Genomic DNA, 23,589 nt, shown 5'->3' with positions numbered 1-23,589 from the left:
AGAGAGAGAGAGAAAAGGGCAAATAAAGGATGATAGTACTTAATTCCTGAAATTAAAGGTTAGGATTTCAGAGAAGCGATGTTAACATGCCAAAATAATTAGTCAGGATATTTTTCTTCAAAGGTAGTCTGCTTGGTGGTTGCTTGGAGGTAGCTACCTGTAATTTTGAGCTGTTGGAACTGGAGAGACATTCGAAGGGCAGACTATGTGCTGGTTTTAGTGGTTCATACGCTTTGTATTTTAATCACAAAAATATTATTTCAAAAGTGCAAATATGGTCTAATATTTACATATTTAAACTACAAAATGCAGCTTATTACCCACACTTTTGTTGGGTTTGCCTCTGAGACAATCAGCCTATATTTGGAGGGAGGAAGAGTTTTTCTGCCAGGTTGTGCAGTTCAATACMAGAAAAAAATCACGTAGAGAGTTTGTCTTTAGAGCTCTTAATAAGGTTATAATGAAAATATCTAAGGTTTATGACTGACTGAGGTGAATTTGAGCACCTTGTGTCCTCTGTAGTTTTCTGAAGGAGTAGCTCTCAGCAATATCTTAAGCAGGTGTGAGGARTTCCTGTAAATGAGTGTGTGATGCTGGGTCCTGCCTTTTCAAGCTACCTCATAACTGGTGCTCTGTTTAATTAAATAATTTAAAAAGTGAGCCTGACTAGTAAAACTTACTTTCTTTTTCTTTGCTACCCTCCTCTATTATGTTTGTTACTTCATCATTTAAAGTTTTCAGTCAATGATGGGAAGGAAGAGGGGAAAAAAAAAAAAAAATTGACATTTCTCAGCAACTGATTTTAATTGTTTTAATGAAAACATATAAATCAAGATTTTACATGAACATTTTTATAAATTCCTACTCTGATTCTAAATATCTTTTATGGATTTGATTTTACTTACTTTTTTCTCCCTCCACCCCCAATATTTAGTTTAGTCCAATGGCTAAAGGATCCATGCGATATATGGTCTCTACTGGCGCTGATGGAACTGTTTGCTTTTGGCAATGGGATACAGATTCCATGAAATTCAAGTACGTAACTGGATTGTTGATAAACCCTTTCTATGACATAGTCTTCTTGATTAAACTAATGTTGCTTGATTATAAAATAATTTATCGTTTATTAGTACAACTGTTCTGAAAATATCCATGCTTTAAAGGGTGAATGATTTTTTTTTAATTCATGCATGATTTTAAAAATAGCAGAACTGCAACAATGGCCATTAGAGAGATGATTTCACCTGAAGAACCTTTAGGAATATGTTGTAGGAGGAGATTGTTTTAATTGTGTTCTTAATTCTGCTTATGAAATAAACCTAGAGCGCTGAATGAGGTGCAAATRCTGTTTAAATAAGATAGTGAGGATGTGTAATCATTGCTAGTTCTCAATGCAAAATTCTCATGACTTTGAATTTCTCTGCCTTTTATCATACAAATATAGATAAGAAATCATTCTTCTAATGAGTTCTAAGTATTTGTYTGGTACATAGAAAATATTCTCATTGGAGAGCAGGAAAGCAATGAGAAGAAATCTCCAATGCTTTAATGCAGGATTTTCTCCCTACTGTAGTTTTTACTCTTAAATAGCTACTTCAAATCACTGTTTGTAYGGTGTTCTAAGACTTGTATTTAATTTTATGCACTGAAAACTCCTACAGATTTTCCAAAGGGTTCTCTAATGCAATATCCATTAGATCTTATGTTCTCCTTCACTGGAATTTTACGATGACAGAACACTAGTTTTGTTCTTGTAGATACACTGTGCAAGTGGCAAATCGTACTAAAATATGGGAGATGACAGAAAATATACGTTATCTCTGTTATGTCATGCTGTCCTTTCTAGGTAATAACTGGCTTACGACTTTTTCTGCAAAATGCTAGGTGTGTGAGCTTAAAATATCCCATGTGGGTTTGTGTGTGTATGTGCTTATTTTGAAAAGAGGCAAACTTTGCTTGTCGTCTCCCMTACAAGATGCACAGATGCTACTGTATGCATTCAAGAAATAGCAATTATGTCAAATGCATTAGAAGAAACATACTAATGTGTTTTAAGAAGTTGATAAAAGCTAAGTTTTGCGTGGCATGTCCTGTTTCAAGCAACTTTTCTCTTTAAGCAATCGGCCAGTGAAGTTCACGGAGAAGCCCAGGCCGGGGGTTCAGATGCTTTGTTCCTCCTTCAGCGTAGGTGAGTAACGTGCAGGTTGTTGAGTGGTTTGTTTTAGCACTGCAGTTTCTCCTTGCCCATGAAGAGTTTGTTTGGTTATGGCAACTTACACTATGCAGAAAGCAGTCAATGTGTAGTATGTAAGTGTATATGTGAATTGTTTTCTTAAGTTTTTCATAGGCTAGTGTGGCCTACAGTGAAAGATGGCTAAATTAAGGGATTCAGTTTTCCATTTGCTGCTGGCAGCCTACAAAAGTAAAAATCACCTGTTGCTCATTTACTTTTTAGCCCTCTTTACTTGACTTTTTGTATTTGCTTAATCCCTTAGTGTAACCTTATGCTTTCCTTAGCGTAACATTTAGAGTTTCCCTAAATCTGTCTCTTAAGACACCACAGTCGTCAGAAGTGGCAGTGGTTACCAAGAAGAGTTCTTGATTCTATGCCAGACTGTATACAGGAATAATCCATAAACAAACCTTCTTGCTGGAAAATCCACAAATAGAAAAAATAGAAAAAAACCCAAAATATTTATAGATCTAAGTGATTTACCTGCCACAAATGACATTTATGCTACAATAATGGCATCATGATAACTTGCCATATTCTCCATAATTGCGCCTGTGCACAGTTAGTAAAACAAAGTGTTCCAGCGTTCCACTAATGGTGCATTTTTGCATCTTTGAAACATTGAATGTGACTTAGTGTTCTTCATATGTCTGAAAGCTTTGGGGAAGGAGGGGAGAGGATTTCATTCTACCCTTGTGTAGCTTGTATAGCAGTGGAAGCCCATAGGAAAATTGACTTTATTTGTAGGTATCTGAGAAATGTTGGTGATCTCCTTTAACTTCTTATCTGCCAGCTTAATTATGCTTGATATTTTTTAGGTGGTATGTTTTTAGCAACTGGCAGTACCGACCATGTCATCAGGATGTATTATTTTGGCTCCGAAATGCCTGAGAAAATAGCTGAATTGGAAAGTCATGCTGTAAGTATGACTGTTAACTCCAGTAGCTAGTTGGTCAAAGTTAAAATTGTGAGGTAGTAGCACTAGTGGATTTGTAATAATGTTCTTTTAGTGAATATTTTTAAGAATCTGCACAGAATTTCAGCTAGTAGTCTCAAAATGCGAGTTGGCTGTTCTAATGGGTTGGAAGATAAAGTGTAAAGATATCATTGATTTCACTTTAACCATTCGTGTTGTAGAATTGGTTGATGTTGATTAAGCCATATCCCTGTATGCAGTGAAGACTTTCAGCTCTAGGAGGTAATCTAAGCAGGGTGTGTTTATCTACTTTTTTTTTTCCCCGCTCACTGATAGAAATGAATAACTAATTGTGTATTTTAAGCACTGTGCAAGTCAGTGGGAGAAACACATTACTTTGGATTATAATGGGTTTAGAATATTGGAAGTGCGTGAGAAATTCTATTCAAAAAGTAATTTGATTGTCAAATTAACGGTAAACAGTTAAGTTAGCACTTCATGTTTAGTGGGATGTTATCAAAAACTTACATTTTAAATAATGTGTTCTTGTAAGCCTTTGGGATTGGTTTATCTTGCAGTTAAAACTGTTTGAAACTACAAATACTTCCTGTCATCTCAGATTTGTCAGAAATGTATTTCCTGTATTTCCTGTATTTCTTGTTTAAAAAAAATAATAATTTCTAATGTTTAACYCTTCTCTTGCAGGACAAAGTTGACAGCATTCAGTTTTCTAATAGTGGTGATAGGTATGTTGAAAGATACCCAAATGTAAATAAACAATAATTTGGRGGTGCACCGAGTTAAGACTGGTTAGGAAGTTTAAATTTTCTTCCTTCCAAATATGTTCTTCTGCAACTATACTTGTATTTGGCATGTTATGTTGTGCTGGTCCATCATGCTTGCATGGATTACCCTTTAAAGACACTATGAAAAAAGAGGAAAATGTGTCTATGCTTTTGCTTGGTAACACTCTTTGTGGAAGATATTTAAGATTTTAAATTATTACTAAAATGAATCCTTGAGTATTCATTCTGTTGTACTGATAGTTCAGCAGTTTATGAAAGGGAACCCAAGCCACTGAGTTTTACAGCTTGTTGTCTAAGAAAAGCCACTTTGGACTTTCCTGTGCACTGCTGTGGGTAGGAACCTCTCAAGCTGTATTAACCTGAGCTGTTCTTGATGCTACATATGAATTATTAGTACCTGATAGTTTCAGAATGGTTTGCTTAAAAATCTTAACTATTTTTACAATTTTACAATTAAAATATTGTAATTGAAAAAGTTGGTGATAGTTTTTGTAAAATGAATTTAAGTTTGGAGCTTGCCACTTTAATAGACCTATTGACAGCTATTCTGCTTCAGCTCTCAAAAATTCCCTTTTGACCTCTGGAAAGAAGGTTAACCAGAGGAGACTGTATAGATCCCTCTCAAACACACACTGAAGAATTAGTCTTTATCAGTCTTTCATTGTGATGTTTTAAATTTGTGCTTATGTCTCTGTGATTCNGGGGGGGGGGGGGGGAACCCTTCAAAATAGAGATTCTTTTGAGGGGCTGAAACTTTTGTTTTTTAAATTTCTTCAAGGTTCATAAGTGGCAGCAGAGATGGAACAGCTCGAATCTGGCGTTTTGAACAAGCAGAGTGGAGGAGTATTCTGTTGGATATGGCTGATCGATTACCAGGGTAGATGGAGTGTTGTCATTTTATCTGTTGCATAAAATTGGAAAGTTTGGAAAAAGCCATCAAACACATTGTCTTACAATGAGACTTTGCAATATTATGGTGGTGTAATCTTTAGGGGGGAGTTACTGATTTTTCCAATGATGATAATAGCTTCTTAAAGTTTTATTTGCACTTGAATAAGTGCATCAATAATATTTAGCTTTCAAATGTAGATTTTGTCAAACTATGTTAACTTCTTATTTGACAAAAATAACCTAAAACATAGCAACTCTTTCCCATCTGGGCTTTTGTAAGGTGCCTGATGTGGTAGGAGAGACTTTTTTGTGTTAGCAAAGATGAGGTAAATATCAAGGTCTTTCCAGGAGGGAGGATGACAGGTGATCAGTGGATTTCATCAAGAACTGATCTTGCAAACTACTTTGATTGTTTCTTTTGAACACTTCAAAAGTATGCTAATGAAATATGCTGGTGGAATGCAGCATGAACAGCATCACAGCAGGTGAAAAACAGGATTTTATATGGCACTGGAGAAACCTGCATCCTGGGTGAGGTTCAGTAATGTAGAGTGCTAGGTTGCCTTTTAGGAGCTTTTTAGGCAGAAACCTGATGAATTTGGAATTGATTAGATGCACAACTCAGTTGTACTAGATGATCAGAGGATGGTTGCAAGCTATCTTTGTGGTGCAGCTATGACAAACACAGGTGTTTTCAATAGAAATAAAGCAGAAATATAGACATCTCTCTGGGATAATCTGTACAATTTTAGCAGTGTATACAGCAGCAGGAGCAGCAGGATTCATTGTAGAAAACAGTGCTAGCTGACATGGGAAATAGTGTTACATGAAAACATCTGAAAACCTCTTTCCTTTTGTTGACTGAAATGCTGAAGGGAAGTGATATGGTATCCTACCATACATATATACACAAACTATTTTGGGGGTAGAAACAAAAGGAAATGAATTAAGGTTGCTATAAACTATTGTCATAGTATTAATATATTTGTTTTGAGACTCGCTTGGGTTTCTCACTTAAAATGATATTATTGCCCCAAGTTTCCTGAGCTTGTCAGGATAAGGCTTGTGGAAGTTTCAACTTTCCTAAAGCTTTTGCTATTGATATTCTTCAAAATAAAAATATAAATTTTAATGACCTTTACATAGAGGACCAATTATAGAAAAATAGAATTGAATATTCTATTGCAGAAGTGCTTGCATAAATATTAATTCTGTGATGGCATAATTACTCCCTTAAYATTTATGTTGAATTTTTTGAAAATGAACTATTTTAGAGTTAAAAGCCAATTGTAAATATAAATTGTTCAAACTCAGGAAGTACAGGCTTTTTTATTCAGAAAATGAAAGTAATGAGCAAAAAAATCCAGTAAAAAACTAAATCATGTTGTCCCTTCCCTTCYCTTGCCTGATTCTCAACTCTGGAAAACAAGTTATTCTGTATTTTGAGATTGAAATGGGCTAATTCAAAATATTCATATTTGCACAACTCTTTTAAAGTAGTGATTCATCTTCAGAAGAAGACAAATTTATGAAGCCTAAAGTAACAATGATAGCGTGGAACCAGAACGACAACTACGTTGTTACGGCTGTGAATAATCATCTTCTCAAAGTGTGGAATTCCAATACAGGGCAGTTGCTTCATGATTTGGTGGTAGGTAATTTTACGTACTTTTTGGAGTAGATGGCCTTCCTTGAGCTGCAGTGACATGTGCATGAGGAGCTGATCATTAAATCTGATTTGTCTTGAGAGCTGTATGAGAATAGTAAAGCCAGTGTAGATTTGTTTTAAAACCAACACTAACTGCTTCCTTCAAAACAAAACAAAAAAAAACCCAACACTTTCCCTAGCTGCTGTGTTGAACTTACTTCTCCTGTGAAATGTTTCAGATTGCCATGAAATAACAACATACTCACCAATTTAATAGTTTATTGTCATTTTTGGTGAGAGRAGGTATGTGTGTGCTTCCAAATTTCTAAATTTGTTTGTCCCCTGGTAGAATCTAGGAAGTGATCAAATTTAGAATGAAATGGTCTGGATTTCCATCCTGCTTGTTCTGTGGCCCTCCGACTGTAAGGGTAGCAATCCCAATAAATATGTTGTGGAAAGCTGTGGCATTTCTGGAAGTCTTTGAATTTTTTTGAAGGTGGCTGAGAGGGAGTTCATTTTCCAGAAGGGTTGAGAGCGAGGAGGGGATGGCCCAGCGAGTGCTTTAGGACTCCACTCTCAGTGTCCTGCTAATTTAGATTTCTCCTCTGTTTGCATGTGACTTGCAACTTCGAATTTTAGGGGCATGCAGATGAAGTATTTGTCTTGGAGACCCATCCTTTTGATTCCAGGATTATGTTGTCTGCGGGTCACGATGGCAACATCTTTATCTGGGATATTACAAAAGGCACGAAAACGAAGCATTATTTTAACATGGTAAGACTTCTCTGTGTGTTTGTGGTGTTGTAACTGTTTTGTTGTTGTTGTAACTCTTCACTTTTTTTTTCTCAAGATATAGCAGTATGTTCACATGCTATTTTAAATTATGATAATATTATTGTGCTAGCAAGTGTGAGTCTTTCCCTCAACCCCTTTTTCTACCCTGAAAATTTGCTCTAAGGCAGCAAAAGCCATGAGCTCAGTTTCTCTTGAGCTTTTACTTTGAATTCCTTGACTATAGCAGCCTGACTTGTAACTTAACCCTGAGTGAGTTTAACTGTGAGTTAAACCTGAGTTAACCCTTAACCCTGAGTGCAGCTTAGCACTGCAGGAAAGGGAGATTCTGCTTCTCTAGTCTACTCCAGGCTGCTGCTTTGGTGCTCTGCCCCACTGAAGGCACCAGGTGTGGCTTGATGACTGCAGTAGTGAGCTGCAGTGGGTCACTGCTCTGATCGAGAGCGTTTCCCCATCCTTCCACTGCTAGTTTGCTCCTGGCTAGAGTGTCAGATGACCTCAGCATGCTCTGATCCCCTGGGAGAAGGGGAGTAATTGTAATTTGTAATTGGGTATGAGGATTGGGAGAGCTGGAGGAAGACTTTCCTTTCATCATGGTCAATAATTGTGCTAGTCTGACTTCACCTGTTGATCCAGTTCTCTTGCCACTAAGAGTTTTTTTTCCTTTCCTTATATGTCATTCGTAGGGTTTTTTTTTATTATTATTATTTTTGAGTTGACCTGACTAAAAAGATGGAAAGGTTCTGTTTTGGACCATCATTTCAGGAGACATATGAGCCAGAATTCACAGAAGTCTTAAAACTGGAAATGTTATTACAGTAAGCTTAGTGATGTGGGCTGGCTCTTCCAGATGACATTCCCTTAATTTGATAGCTTTTCATTTGAATTTTGAAATACAGGTAGTAGAGAAATGACTTTTAGTTTTAAGATTCCCCGTGCTTTTTATTTAAGGTGGTTAATAAAACCAGTTAAAGCACAAAGAATTGTGATGAGTGTATGGCTGCTTTTAATAACTCTTGCTGCTGTTGCATTACTGTTTGCTCAAAAAAAAAAGTCTGAAAAAGTCGTCTTGAGTTTCTTTCCTTCAATCTAGATTGAAGGCCAAGGACACGGTGCTGTTTTTGACTGTAAATTTTCACCAGATGGGCAGCATTTTGCATGTACAGATTCTCATGGGCATCTCTTGATATTTGGTTTCGGCTGTAGCCGGCCTTATGAAAAGGTAAGTTAAATTTCTACTAAAGCTGTTATTGTTTCCAAGTTAAGATATTTAATTCATTTTRTTCCTTTAATATGGCCTATAAAGAACTCTTCTTATGGGGAGGAGATCTAAATAAAGCTGCTTTCTTGATGTTTGTGAGTTCTCTTATGTTCATGGTTATGGCATGGCAAAAAAAAGTGTCATAAAATTCCCCTGGGAATAGCTTGCAAAAACTTTTTGTAACACATATTCGTCTTCAGCAGCTACTGTGCATGTTAATTGTTCAATCTTGTGATAATTGACMTAATTGCTAGAGGTTCCCCCTTCTACCAGCTTAGCATAAACTGATTTGCTTTGCATTTTAGTAACACATTAATATTAGCTGTACTAAGTCTTGCAAATATTAAAGCTTTAAAATTTTAAATATATCTACCAAGTCTTTTCAGTGCATCAAAACTGCTTTTATTCCTAATTTCTCAAAAAGAATTAGTGCTTTAAGACTGGAATTTATCATCGAGTTCATTGCTCTGTTATCTAATCATTATTACTTATGTGCCATACTCTGTTTCCTTTCTGTTTAGTTAAATACATGTGTTTTCTTGAAATAGCTGTCAAAAATAAATTTCTGATATTCTATATTCTTCTTTGCTAGTCTTGTTTGTTTGTGTGTGTGTGTGGGGGGGGGGAGGATATGTGTGTCTTTTCTTAGTAGGTTATCAGCTGAAATTGTAATTCATTCTGTTCATTTTGCTTGTTGCTGCCAGAAGCAAAGATTCTGAGTGTGATTTAATACTTGTGTAACACTGTTTTTCTTCAGTGGCATGCATTTAACGAATTGTTTCAGTTGCAGGAAGATTTATTTCTGATGAACATTAATTAAGAAAGAAATCAACCTTGAGAATTTACATTGAACTTTAGACATTGGTTTCCTTTCATGGAAAACAGACAAACCTGGTTAACTGCATGGGCAGAGAAAAAGAGTAGGATGTATAATATTTTAATTTTAAGTATAGAACAATGCTTTAAGTGTTTAAGTGATCTCAGGAGTTTGTTGTTCTCCTTCAGTGAGAGCTTAACTTTTYCCTTTTAAGGTAAAAGATACATGAATTAGTGTAACCTTTTCTTTCATATTCTTTAGCATATTCTTTTTTTTTTTTCAAATTGACAACATACCAGCTTCATTTCTTTCTAGATTCCTGATCAGATGTTCTTCCACACTGACTATCGACCACTTATTCGAGACTCTAACAATTATGTCCTAGATGAGCAGACTCAACAGGCTCCTCATCTCATGCCCCCCCCCTTCTTAGTAGATGTGGATGGAAACCCTCATCCAACAAAATATCAAAGATTGGTGCCGGGAAGAGAGAACTGTGCTGAYGAACACTTAATACCTCAACTTGGATATGTAGCAACAAGTAAGAACAGCATCACTAAAAGACCTACATAAAGAAGTTAAAATTACAGTAGTAATTCTGGATGGGAAAAGAATAGATTTGACATAGCTGATTTAAAACTGCTGTTGTTTTCTTGTGTGCTTACAGTTGTAATCTGTTTCAGTTAAAATTACTGAATGGGCAAACAGTAAATACTACTTAAGTCAGTAGTGCACACAAAAAAGTGAGATTCAGATGAGGGGCCCAAGTTCTTGTGGGTTTTATTTTTTTTCTCTGCCTGCTGTAGCTGCTATGTAGAGACCAGGACTTTTGGGCTCTGTGTCTCAAAAGTTGTAAGGAATTTGAGTAATTTCCAAAATTATTCTCTTTCTATTCTTTTAACTTTGAAACTCATTTCCATGTGATGAGATTGATATTACATATTTCCTGTAATCAGTTAGTTTTATTTGTGATTCTTATTATGCTTGCAAGGTGATGGAGAAGTGGTTGAACAAGTTATAGGCCAACAAACAATTGATCAGGATGAACAAGGCTTGGAGCCCAGTATTCTTGATGGCATGATTAGACAGTTACAGCAACAACAAGACCAAAGAATGGGAGCTGATCAAGAAACTGCCTCAAGCAGCCTACAAAATGGAGAAGGAACCCCTAGAAGAGGTTGGAACTTCCTACTAAATACTCTTTTTTTTTTTTTTTTTTTTTTAAATCTTGACTGTGTTTATTTTGTTACATGGCATGATGGCATGGAATATTTCAAACGGGTTTTAACTTGTATGCTCTTTTGGACACTAAAATGCCCTTAACAGAGAGAGATCTGATAAAGATTCATTTTTCTTAGTTAAAACACTGCTACTCTTGTGATTAAATTGGAAAACAAGCTCCTTCCCTCTTTTTAAAAAGCCTTAGTTTAAATTTATTTTAGACTGCTATACTTTTAAGAGTAAATGTACATTATACAAAAACAATATGATTTTTCTATTTCTCTAAAGTTAGCCRAAATAAAAAGAAATTATTCAACCTAGGGTTCAAGTTCAGGTACAGATTTAAATCAATCTCCTTTAGGTCTCTTTGCAGTTTTGGTTGTGCATAAACACAACTTCTGACTGCGTGCTTCTATAGCCCGATTAACTTCAGAACTACCTGAAAAAAAATTGAGGAGCACCCTTGGTACTATACTTTCATGTATGGATAGCTTTCATATTAAGATAGTCATAAAAATAATCATTTTAAAAGCTCTACTGGGAATCCCAGTCTGTTTTCTGTGAGACAGATAGTTTCCTGAATGCAATAATTGGATACATGTTTATGAAAATGGAGATTAAAATACAGGATATTGTCACTTTTTTTACCTCTTATAAGAATAGAGAAAGTTCCTCTTCTCTGTAGTCTATTAAAGGAAAGCAAATGTGTGTTTTAGCGTTCAGAAGACCGAGCTTGGACATCCAGTCTCCTCCGAACATCGGCCTGCGGCGCAGCGGCCAGGTGGAGGGAGTGCGGCAGATGCACCAGAACGCGCCGCGGAGCCAGATGGCCACTGAGCGGGACCTGCAGGCCTGGAGGAGAAGAGTAGTCGTCCCAGAAATACCACCAGCCTTGCTAAGGTGTGCAGCCAACTTAGTGTTTGCCAGTAACTCCATAGAGAACATACCTTACTGTTAATTTTAAAGCCAGTCTTATCACGCTTAAAATAGATACATGGTACAGATTGAAAAATCAGTTATATTTTCAGCTGCTCTTAAAACTTAATTGAAAAGTCCATTCTACAAACATGAGTGGAAAGTCAGTTTAACAGCCTTTCTYGCATACTTCCAAATTTCTAGTTACTTTGAGATTCTTTCTTACTCCAGAATACAGGGATAGAGGTTAAATTCATTTGCACAAGTTCACAAAAGTTGTGCTTTTGTGGGACTTCATAGCGATAACAAGAAACATTGAGTACTTGGTAAGTTGAAGCCAGGAGTGTAGTGTGAATCTCTGTACAGCAGAGGTGCTTCAGTGCAGAAGCAAACAACCTCTTCCAGAAGTATTGTCACTACGCACCTGTTAAAAGGAGAGGCGAGATGCGGAGGTGAATATTTCCTTTCAGTCATACAGCCATATGTGTTGCCACATTTATGAAAAAGATTTTAYGCAGCTTTCGTGGTGTTCAGTTCTTGGAGGTAGAATGATTACGAAAGGAAAAACAGGATTTTAAAATGTGGTTGAAAGTTTGCTATATGCTGATSGATGTTTGCCTGCCTTTGAGGAAARCCTTTTCTTGTAACATCCCGCTTCTTCAYTCTATCCAGAAATGGAAATTATCTTCTTGGAAATTAACTTCTGGGATATTTTTGAAAGAGCTTTTAAAGAGAGCAGGTCTGTGACTATTCAGTTGAATTTAAGTATCATCTAAATGGATTTTCATAATTTCCTTGTAGGAAGCAGGAAGAATATCGAATTGCAAAAGGAGAAGAGGAGAGAGATCTTTATGCAATGGAGAGGAAAAGAAAGTCATTCCAGTCATCAGAAAAGGTAGGCAGAAGCTTTTACAAACCTGTAAATTCTTACCTCTGATATAAACAAATCATGCTTATAAGAATCAGCACACTTCTCTGAGGATGGATAGTTTCTGAAGGGATTCTTGATGGTTCTGTTTCTACTTCTTAGTGCAAGACAAGGCTTGTTTATTTATTTATTTTTAATTTCTTTCTTCCTGTCAGGGAACCTAGGCTCCTTCCATCTAAGACACTTAATAGAACAGATGAAGGCAGGGTTAGTTTCAGGGCTTTCTGGCCCAGCTAAACTGTACAAGGTAGTTAAGGGATCAAGGACACATTTGAAGGTTTATGCTAAAGAATAGAGACRGGTAAGACTATTCAAGATGTTTTTTCTGTTTTATCCTATTTTGAATACTTCCATTTTCTCCTTTTGGAAAAGGTGAGTTTAAGAACAATAAGAAACAGATATTCTATGTTTTTTTTTATAGAAAGATAATGATCTGATTCACTGCATCTTGCAATACAAAACAGCTCAGTTGTAAAAACTGTACTGTATGATGCTCTTAACTGGGGGAGTCAAGGAGTTCTGGGCCTCAGAATTATGTTTTTGGGCAGTTTCATATTAGGATTTTCTATTTTAATATTTAGTGTTTATCAGGTAATTTGAATCTACCTGTCAGAAATAGTAGCATGTGAAGAGTGAGATTATATTTATTAATTTATATTTTTAGAATGATATTAAATCATAAATTAGAAAAATGAGACTTCAAGCTAATGGCTTAAAGCAAAATTATTTCTCGTGGAAAGGAATTACATGATCAGGCCATTTCAGTTTTTAGATTCACCAGTGCTTTTAGATACTCTTCCACCTCTACAAAGGGGKGTTTGCTATACATGTATTTGTCTTTAACCTCTTAATTTTTGKKTTTTTTTAATAAATTAGAGTGACTCTGAATCTTCATTAATACAATCTAAGCGTAGACTGCATAGACGCAAATACCCAAATTACCGAACACGGAAAAACATTGAACAACTTGAGTCTTCTGATGAGGAAAGAGATGACTGCTTTGGCTTGATAGAGCAAGTAAGTTCTCTCTGAATTCTGTGCTGACAACCCAAGTTCTTGGAAAAAGTAAAACCTTGTAAAATGTGCATTTTCCTTTCAGAAATTCCTATCAGAGAAAGTATTTCTRTAAGGTGGTGGTTATGAGTGTAAATTGAGACTTTTCTCAGAACTAGTTATCAGTAGCTTTAGGAATTGTATCAAATCTTCCCTGTTGCTTTAGCAATGGTTAAACTATAGTCTGAGGCAAAAATTCAATGTACAACCTTGAAGCTACCTTAAATGGAAAATTGAATTTTAGATGCCTTGTTGTTGTTCTTGGTAAAAACACTTCCAAATCTTCTTGCACCTACACCTGAAAATSTGGAAAACTTGCAAATATTCTATGATGAAGACCTTTTGCCTGCTTTGGTGTCAGGTGCTTTAATAGACGTGTGTCATAGGACTGCCTTGGACTTGTGTTGCTCTTCCTTGAGCACGATGAAAGAGTAGGTCAAACGGAGAGGAGGAAAGGAGTGGAAGATTTGGGAAGGTTGCTGTGTAGTYGGGAAGAGGGCTTGTCAGAACTGTCGTATATTCAGTACTCTCCATTCTTATTTATCAAAATAAAGTGGGAGACTAGAACTGAGAAGATAATTCTGTAAGACAGTTGAAGAATGGTATTCTTTGAAGCTGAAGAAAAGCAACTAGTGAATGCTGCCTGTCCTATGCATTGTGTGAACAGGACCGATGGTTTGGTGAGGAGAAATAGCACCAAATTGTTTTGCATCAAGCTGCTAATTTCCTTACTGTGGCCATCTGATAACTTTTATCAGGCGGATGAATTCAGACAGTGTCGTTTCAGCTTACAAGTCGAATACTATTTCTTTTTTGCTTGATGATAGAGAGTCTGAGACATGGCAATGTGTTCTATTCAGTGACTTCACTTATGGAAAACAGTTCTTAAGCATGAAGTATAAGTGAGTTGTTCAGCAACTCATGTAAATGAGTTGTAAATGTACATGAATTGTTCAGCAGCAGTCAGGAAGCTAAGTTGTAATGTATTTTGTGGCATTTTTGAATGCTTATTTACAGAGCTTTGAACTTAAATACGTGCTTGAAAATACCCAGTTACTATTGGATCAATCAGATGACGCTAAAATCAAAAAAATTACCATATCCTCACTTGTATAAATAGTTAATGGAAAAAAAAAAAAGGATTTTCAGAACTACTAATTCAGAAACAGATTATGCCMTGTTACGTGCACATGGAAAATGTGATAGGCTTATTTAAGTTAYTCTTCTCAACTTACAATACTTTATATTTTAGTGAGCTAGATTTTATTGTATGTTTTCCATGACTTAATCGGATCATCATAAATTTGTAAATTGAAGCAGTCAAAATCACCAGGAAGTTGTTTTTTTCTGGCAAAGAATGTAAATTTAGATTAGTTAAAAACCAACATTGCCATATGAAAGGGCAGAGACTGTTGTYGACTGTCCAGCTGCCCATCAGCGATGGGCAGTTGGATCTTACAGTTAGCTGATGGGTGCAGATAGATGGACAGAAGTTAGGGACTAATGGTGCCCTCCTGAAGTTAGTACCTGACAAGGTGAAAATCTTTTTGTTGTTGTTTGCTGGGTTTTTTTGTTTGTTTGTTTTTATTTTTTTAACCAGGCAAACATCTTCCTAACTTTGTACTATGCAGGCGTGAAAAAAGAAAGTTTTAGGTTTAAAGATAGCTAAAACATGTCTGAAAAACTTCAGAATTGATACTAAATTATGCTTTTTAAACTCAGGAAGCTGAAGAAAGTGAAGGCTCTGGCTCATCTGATGAAGAGGAAGAATGGAGAAGTGACAAAAAAAGCAACAGTAATAGTTCTAGGTAAAGAAAAAATGCATCTATTTCATCGTGACTTTTGCTTGAATTTTGGTAAATGAGAGGTGTGAAGTTCTAGCATGATTCATAAGTGCTAATATATTGTCTGATCATATGATAAAATATACTACTGCTTCATTGTAGTTTTCCTTTTCACAAAAATGTTCCTATCTTTTGATACAGTTTCAAATCTATTTATTGATGGCAAGGAGAGAGAAGGCAGATTTTTTTTTCCTCTCTCTCAGCAATAATCTGTGAATATTTGCCTAAGATAACTTACCCACTGAAATATTCAAAATGTCCACCTGATTCCCTGGTTGTATCTTCCTTTTCTGCCTGTTTTCCCRTGCCCTTGGACAGCGATTCTTCAAGCAGGTACTCTGACTGGATCGCTGACGCAGGGATTAATCTGCAGCCTCCCGTGCGGACTTCTCGAAGGAAAGCTGTCCGATACTGCAGTACTTCAGAAGAYGAAGTGTCAGCAGAGAAAACGTCTCCTCCAAAGAGAAGAAGGAGAAAAAGAAGGAAAAAGCCAAAACCGAAAAAACAGGAGGAGGTATTCGATATTTGATTCCTTTTACTCACTGTTTAATAGAGCTCTCTCTTAGGGTTCAGACCTCTTTCCAGGAAACTCTTATAAACCAGTGGTTTTTACCTTTTATGGGGCAAGGATGTTGGTATCTCTACCAAACAAATAATAGTTTTCATAAAATAAACCTCACGTTTCAGCTTCTTCAGAATTCCCATGTGCTATTGTCCTTTGATTTGCTACTGTTAGTCCATAGGTGCTTTTACATAAATGTGATATTCTTGCTCTTTTTTGCTCTCTTGATACCTATTAAGATAAACAAATATTTTTAACTTAGTGTAGACAATAACTGTAATGTTTTTTACAGCTATGGAGTAGTACTGATAGAGAAATCTTACAAGCAATATTTAATACCACTTCTACGGAGCTTTGGAAGTACCAATCTATCCAGATATAGGAGTAGTTGGTAGTTTAGCACTCCGCCTCTCAGAAAACTCAGCATGCTTGTTCATCACTTGGCAGCATGTTCAAAGCAACCGCAAATCTGAGTATGAATTGCTTTTTGAGACTGAATTGCTCTTTGAGGCTTCACATACAATGTGCATTTACTTAATTTGAGAAGATTTCAAAACCTTTCAAAATAGGGAGTAGTCAGCAAGAGATACATAGTAAATTGTTTGGAAGAATCTGCACTGCAAATGAAAGTGACTTCCATTTTGAGATAAAAAAAGGTCAAAAGCTTGTCTGACTTTGTTTAAAACCAGACAAGCTGTTAAAAACAGACCTCGTCTGGTTTTAAACATTCTTTCCTGAAGACTGTGGATTGTAGTCAATATATTTTATGATGTCCATTGATAGTTGGGTTGAAATTTATTCTTAAATACGTTAGTAGAATAAATCAAAATAATCTTGATCGTCTTCTAACTTGAAACAGAAATAGTATTTTGAGCATTTTTATAACTTGTATGCCTTTTCATCCTGTTTTCTTCAGATATTTCATAAATCATCAATATCATCAATAGATTTCAAATTGTCTTGACAGATATTTACTGAAGAAGTACTTGCATTATTTGATTGTTACTTACGATGTTATGTTAATATTGCTTCAAAAGTTTAGTGTCCTCTGTCTTTTAAGATGCTCCTGATGAGCAGGATTAACTTGTCTGCCTACGGAATGAAGTGACGTGAGAATAAATGTTGTCAAGTTGCTTAGTTTCTAAGTGTGTATAATGACTATGCAATATGTTTCATAATTTTCCGTCTTCAAATAGCTTCTTGCAGCTTGTTAGATTTTTAGTTAGTCACTGAGAATACTGATTAAATTGTAACCTTTGGTTCTAGGGATCTGCATAATAAGTTGCCTTGCTTAGTCAGATGTTCATGTAGGAAAAGAATACTTCATGTGGGTACTGCAAATGTGCTTACAACCAAAGCAGAGTCTTAGAAGAGTTTTGGTAATAGGTTTTGGAAGTGTACATCGGTCTCTCATGGCCTTGTCTGGTCAATTAAAACTGGAAATTGTTTTGATGTCATGCCAAGAAAATGTCTCATATCTAATTTTACTGTTTATTAAATATGAAGGCTGGTGCTTCAACACAGCCAGCAAACTCGGATTTGTCGTATGACTGGCATCCTCCTGTTTGGATCACRGACACTGCTCTTAGACGATCTCCGTTTGTACCTCAGATGGGCGATGAGGTAAAACTACTTATTAAAATCTGCTTTAGAAGCTTGTTGCTTGCACATTAGCATAGTTGTTAAGTACTGAAAAATGCTGKTTTTTTGTTTTTGTTTTGCCTTTAAAGGTAATATATTTCCGACAAGGACATGAGGCTTACATTGAAGCGGTTAGAAGAAATAATATTTATGAGCTGAATCCACACAAGGAGCCATGGAGAAAAGTAGTCCTTAGGGTAAGACTACCTTGAAGGTGTGCGAGTAGCATTCGGTTACCTGTGGGAAGCCTGAGTGTAAATCCTGTCTTAAAATKGCTGAGACTGAAAGACTGACTTCTATTAAAGTATTGCATATGTTTTTCATATTTCTGGCTCTCTGGATGTGGCTGCAATGTGAAATTAGGAGTTTTGTGCACAACACAGGAGAGAATGCATTCATGAAACTCTTCATTTTTACCTGTAGGACCAGGAGCTGGTAAAAATTGTTGGAATCAGATACGAAGTTGGTCCTCCCACGTTGTGTTGCCTCAAGCTTGCTTTTATAGATCATGCCACTGGAAAACACACAGACAAATCATTTTCCATCAAGTACGTGCATCTTTATTTTCCTGAAAAAAATATTCAGAAGTACAACCCTTTATAAGCTTCTYGTAAAGCCTTGAAGTCACATGCATAAAAGCAATTTTTCTGTCTAGGTACCACGATATGCCAGATGTCATTGACTTCCTTATACTGCGCCAGTTCTACGATGAAGCACGGCAAAGAAACTGGCAAGCTTGTAAGTCACTTTCTAAGTATCTGACCGGAGAATTTTGAAATAAAAAGTATGGTTGAAACTACTAATTGCTGTATTGGAAATTTTGGGGGATTTCTATAGATTCAAGATGAGCCTTTGAAATATGTTGCAATTCTAGTCTTTTCTTGTTTTATAGTTGAAGTTAGCAAGCATATTTACATTTTAAAATTGCAGTAGCTATCTTGTGGGTTTCGAGGGCTTTTTGGGTTGTTTTTGCRTCATAGGTTGTCTCATTTTGTTGAAAGTTACTAATTTTAGAACTTTAAAATTTGCTGATGAAAAACTTTTATAGTTACGCACAGAGCTCTTATTAGCAAAATGTGAGCGGGCTTTTTTTCTGTCGCAGCTGACAGGTTCCGCTCCATTATCGATGATGCCTGGTGGTTTGGGACAGTGTTGGGTCAAGAACCGTACCAACCTCAATATCCAGATAGCCACTTCCAGTGTTACAGCGTTAAGTAAGTAAAAAAGGACTTTACACTTTTAAAATGACTGTTGGGGTTTTCTCTTACACAGCTAGACTGTTGATATAAGAATTCTCAAGTTGTTCAAATGATTTTATTGGTTGTAACATGRCTTTGCTTCTTAGTCACTAATCGAGCACAAGGTGAATATGTAATATTTTGAGGGAAGTTTTTAGTAAGTAATGATGTAGTAAAACACATTCCTGAATCTTTTCAGAATCGTGAATTGTTTCAATTACTGAGCATTGGTGAACTGCTTTCATGAGGCAAACAGTGCAGTGAAATACACCGCACGGTTGCTATAAGCAATTACCAGTGGATGCCAGTTACTCCTGGTAACTGGGTATGGTCTGGGCATGCTGAATCCCGTCTGTTTTGTTGAGCTTGGTGATCCTTTTGGTGCTCAAGTTGTACAATCCTGTCTTTCATGTCTTCTGTGGGAGCAAGCATACCTATAACATGACTGTGTATGTACCTGTGTACAACAGTTAAGGCTCACCTGACTCTTAGACGTTGTTCTTCCTTTGTGCTGGACACCTGAAAGGTGAAGGYAGAACTTCACTACACCAGGCCATTAAGAGACTGGTCTGCCAGATTCTGTTATGGATGTCCTGCTTGTGGCTTCACCTTCTCATTTCTGATTGGCGTGGTATTCAGCTGAATAACTGTAGCAGTCCTGTGTTACTGGTGAGAGACAAATTCCTCTGACCAGTCTACCTGTCAGATCCTGATCCTTTTGGATAGATTAAGGCATATGGGGCGGATGATCAGGTTACCATTTGTTTTGAATAGTGCTATGAAAGATATTAAGAGTAGGAAAAAAGAACGGTTTAAACCAGAAAGGCCAGGCAAGTTGAAGTTTCACTGGCAGAGGAGGGTTGGACCCATGCTTCTTGCCCTGAGGCATGTGCCAGCATGTCCTGTTACTCTTCTTCCCCGTGTGGATTAGCACTGTTCTTGTGCACCTTCTCTCATATGGGCAAAGATCCATCACACAAAGGAAGCAAGGTTAAACAAGGTAACTCTGGACCTCTATCTTCAGCATCAGGCTATTGTCTCTCTCCAAGTTGTCTGGGATAGCCCTGGTGTCCTTGGATTCCCTCATGGAAGAGAGACCGCCAGGAGGCTGACCTTGCTTGCCAGGCACGCTGCCTGCTTTGAACTGCAGTTCCTGGCTGCTGTCTCTTCCGGTGTTATGTAAAATAATACACCAAGGAAACATCCACGGAGTCTGGATGTTGCTATCAGAAACAATATTAGAGTTAAACCTTATTTCAGAGCACTTAATTTATATCTGTTAAATAAAAACAGCTCAAATTATATTGCTGTACCTAATGTGTCATCTGTATGTTACACCTTTCGTGTTTCCATATATTAACACTATTACTCCTTACAGTAGATGTAAGTGGAGTTTTTAGTTTCTTTCAGAAATCACTTTTTTCGGTTAATTGAAAAGAGATTGTAACTTATTTTCCTACACTCGCTTATCTATGAAGGCTGAAGAATATTTCAGTGTCTTTATTGTGCCAGCTTTTAAGGGCAGAAGGTCCAGAGCTACTTTGAAGTTTGTTTATTTGGTAAGCAGCACTTCCAAGTGAGATCCCTTTAAAGATCTGTGCTGCATATGGAGAGAACGTGAGTATTTCACCCCTGCTCATGAACAACTTGTATGTTGATTTCTGGGCATTTTGCATGCTTTCTGCAAGCTTTATTATTTGATAGAGAGTGAAATCTTTCAATTTTAAGGATTCGAGCATAGGGCGCAAAATCTGTAAAGATTCCTAAAATGTATAGGATGGAATTGCCTCTCAAATAGACTAATGAAATACTGTCATCTCCCAGCTCTCATTTCATTCTCAGTAGTGATCTATTCRGAGGAAAAGAAATGCAGGTGTATGACAGTGTACGAACTGTTTTGTAGGGACAGGGRGCTTTGATGACTTGACATGGTCACGGGCTCYTTAAAAAAATGTGATCCTTATTCARGAATCTTCAGATTAGACCAAAATACCTTGCTGTGGAACAGTGAAGGTTGCTTTTTAACTTGTGTCTGTGTGCTCTATAAACTGAATGCAGAGCGAGATTTTTCATTTCACTTTTGCGTCTGTTTTAAATGAAAGAAAACAAGAAACCTAAACAAAAGTTTATTATTTTGCCTTGAGAGAGGAAAAATACAAAAAGCTGCTGTTGTTCTTCAGTCAGAATCGGGGTTATGGTGCTTTATTATAATCTCTGTTTAATCTTGCTAATCTGTCTGAGTTTGGCATCTGCAGCTATTCTTTGTGAGACAAAGAGCTTTATTAGAACGGCACTGTTACTTATAGAGGAAATACTCTTTGAAAATGGCTTCAGAACAGTAGATGGAAAGTGTTAGATGCCTGATTTGAATGAAATGGAGAGGAATAATTACCCCAAAATTGTAAATTATTGACTGTTTCGTACTATTCCTTTTAATACATTCCAAAATTTCTCGGCAACCAGGTCACTGCACATGAAGTCATTTTCTCAAATTAGCACCACAGCTGCTGTGTAGTTACTAAATAGTTGGAAGCTGTATGAGCTGAATGTATTAATTTTTTGGTTGTCCTAAAGTAGGCAATTTGTGTAGAAGCAGCTTTATGTAGATGAAGATGTGTGGACATAGACATAAAGCTTTATGTAGATACGTTCATAAACGGAGCTTTAGCTTGACTGAACTATGTTGATATCCTTCACATAGTATTACGATGCAGTGTATACATTCATTAATACCAGTAGCTTCTAAGGTATCATTGATGGGCAGAGAACATCTGGTAGATAAACCTTCCAAAATGTGTGAGCTCCTGTACATCAAACAGGCAGAGTATGGATTGAGCAAAGTTGCTAGATTTACAGGTAGTGCAAAATAATAGAGGTGTCTTACCTAAGCAGTGTTTTAGTTGTAGGATATTCTGAAGAGGGTTATTGAATTTCCACTTTCATTGTGAAGTAAGTACGTAGGAAGTGCGAGGCTGTGTATGTACCCTGGGATGTATGGAGTCACAGGAACTGCATGGCGTTCACCAAGGTGTTTGAAGAAATCACATTTGAAACTGCTGGCCAAGTTGCAGCATGGGCTACGGTTGGGCACAGAGACCTGTCCACATGCACAGGTACAAAAGCAGTGGGACAGTCATCTAAGGAAACCTGTCAGCTCCATGTACCTGTGTATTTGGAGAGATGTCATTGTTAGTGTATCCTCTGTTACTGTTTTAATAATGCTGCTGTTTTGGGTCAGTTGCATATAGCCAAAATCAGGAGGACAATTTTGATTAGAAATGTATTAAGAAGAATGATTGCTTTATGCATTGTAGTACTCTTAATAGCTGACTAATGCTCTGCCTTACATGCTCTTACATGGTGTACTTCATTAATGCTTAAAATAGCTGTGGTGAAGAATTGTGGGGAAAAATGTTTTAAATAAGCTGAAAAGAAATGCTTCTGAATTAAACTAGCTGTAACTTTTTTTCTTTCCTGATGATTCAGATGGGACAATGGTGAAAATGAAAAGCTTAGTCCGTGGGACATGGAACCAGTCCCTGATAATGGTAGGTGGAACCCCCCCTGAGAGACCAGTTAATGTGCTTCTCCCTTGTCAGATTATTTGTTTYCTGCAATTAATGGACCTTAAATGATTTTTATCTCTGTTGTGATCCAGATCTCCTGAGCACAATATTTGCTGTATACATGCACTTAACAGGTGGAATTGATAGGACACAGTTATCTTCAAATTGAAGAGAGTGTCAGCTACTCYGCTTGATGGGTTTTTTTCTCCCCTTTGTTAGCAGAATATCCTTTAATGTAGTCTCTCTCCCTTCTGATTTGGCAGAACACCTTGGATACCCCTATATTTTTTTTCTAAGAAGTTTGCCATCTTCCAGAACTACTTTGGAGGAGATACCCTAAATGTGTAGCTCAAGCTTATACAATAAAGGCTACTCCTTCCAAATGTAAACTTTCTTATGATCTTGTATATTATTACAATAAAAACTAAGTTGTTGTAATACAGTACGAGGAGAGCTGTATATATGATGTGCATACATAAATGAACATGCACTTGAATTATTTCCAGCCTGGAAATCCTTACTGCRTGTACTTTACAAGCTGCACTTTATAAGATTTATGGTCAAATTCAAATGAGCTGTGAATGAAACAATTAGATTCCTAGTTTGTCTGACTCAGTTCAGTTTTCTTTCACTTGCCAGTGCCTGCTGGAGGGAGGTTTGCAAAATATGGAGAGGAGGATATTCTGTCAAAGATGCTCATTTCTAGAGGTCCCTTCCAACCTTAAGGGTTCTTTGATTCTGTGATTGTCCTAATCACCTGTTAGGAGTTAGGTTGCATCCCAAACTCCAGAAGGACTTTTTTTTTTTTTTTTTAAATACTTTTCTAAATAATGTTGCACACACATGTGGATGTTCTCGGTAGCTGTGTGACTGTCTCCTCTTTGAAGCATTGACTAATTTAGTCACATCTTGAGATGAAAAATTCTGCAAAACAGCTTGAAATCAAAACGTGGCATTGTCTTTCTGTGTTTTAAGAGATGTATAAAAGTGACTGGCAGGATTTTTTATAGATTTAACTGAAATGTTCCATTGATTTTTTTCTTGTCACCACTGTGTGACCTTTTCTATTGTACAGCAGCTTCTGATCTCATTCTCTTTGTTGCCCAATTAAGACCTTTCATATGGATCCTTTGGAGACAGCTGTGTTATAGTCGGAGTGTCTGGACGAAGCCTTACACATGAACTTAAGTCATGTCTTGTTTCGTTCCTGTTTAGATTATGCTTATTAATTATCATTTCTTCCTCTGGATTGAGATG

At 36.7% G+C, this 23,589-nt stretch overlaps 1 protein-coding gene across 1 annotated transcript in view; it reads left to right on the top strand.

The window, feature by feature from the left end:
- The window catches only part of BRWD1 (bromodomain and WD repeat domain containing 1), a 52,375-nt gene that overhangs the window by 8,822 nt on the left and 19,964 nt on the right, over positions 1-23,589 (top strand). Inside the window, exons 8-28 of the mRNA XM_026053023.1 lie at positions 935-1,035; positions 2,118-2,188; positions 3,052-3,152; positions 3,855-3,895; positions 4,734-4,832; positions 6,344-6,497; positions 7,134-7,268; positions 8,380-8,508; positions 9,680-9,905; positions 10,356-10,541; positions 11,302-11,485; positions 12,302-12,395; positions 13,305-13,445; positions 15,204-15,289; positions 15,644-15,839; positions 17,394-17,510; positions 17,618-17,725; positions 17,952-18,076; positions 18,184-18,266; positions 18,631-18,742; positions 22,253-22,314. Coding sequence (XP_025908808.1) covers positions 935-1,035; positions 2,118-2,188; positions 3,052-3,152; positions 3,855-3,895; positions 4,734-4,832; positions 6,344-6,497; positions 7,134-7,268; positions 8,380-8,508; positions 9,680-9,905; positions 10,356-10,541; positions 11,302-11,485; positions 12,302-12,395; positions 13,305-13,445; positions 15,204-15,289; positions 15,644-15,839; positions 17,394-17,510; positions 17,618-17,725; positions 17,952-18,076; positions 18,184-18,266; positions 18,631-18,742; positions 22,253-22,314 — 2,551 coding nt within the window. The remainder of the gene's footprint in view (positions 1-934; positions 1,036-2,117; positions 2,189-3,051; positions 3,153-3,854; positions 3,896-4,733; positions 4,833-6,343; positions 6,498-7,133; positions 7,269-8,379; positions 8,509-9,679; positions 9,906-10,355; positions 10,542-11,301; positions 11,486-12,301; positions 12,396-13,304; positions 13,446-15,203; positions 15,290-15,643; positions 15,840-17,393; positions 17,511-17,617; positions 17,726-17,951; positions 18,077-18,183; positions 18,267-18,630; positions 18,743-22,252; positions 22,315-23,589) is intronic.

This window comes from Nothoprocta perdicaria, unplaced genomic scaffold (genome assembly GCF_003342845.1).
Source record: "Nothoprocta perdicaria isolate Ctin4 unplaced genomic scaffold, notPer1 scaffold_96, whole genome shotgun sequence".
Classification (NCBI taxonomy): Eukaryota; Metazoa; Chordata; class Aves; order Tinamiformes; family Tinamidae; genus Nothoprocta; species Nothoprocta perdicaria.
This window is presented reverse-complemented; position numbering and strand designations above follow the sequence as displayed.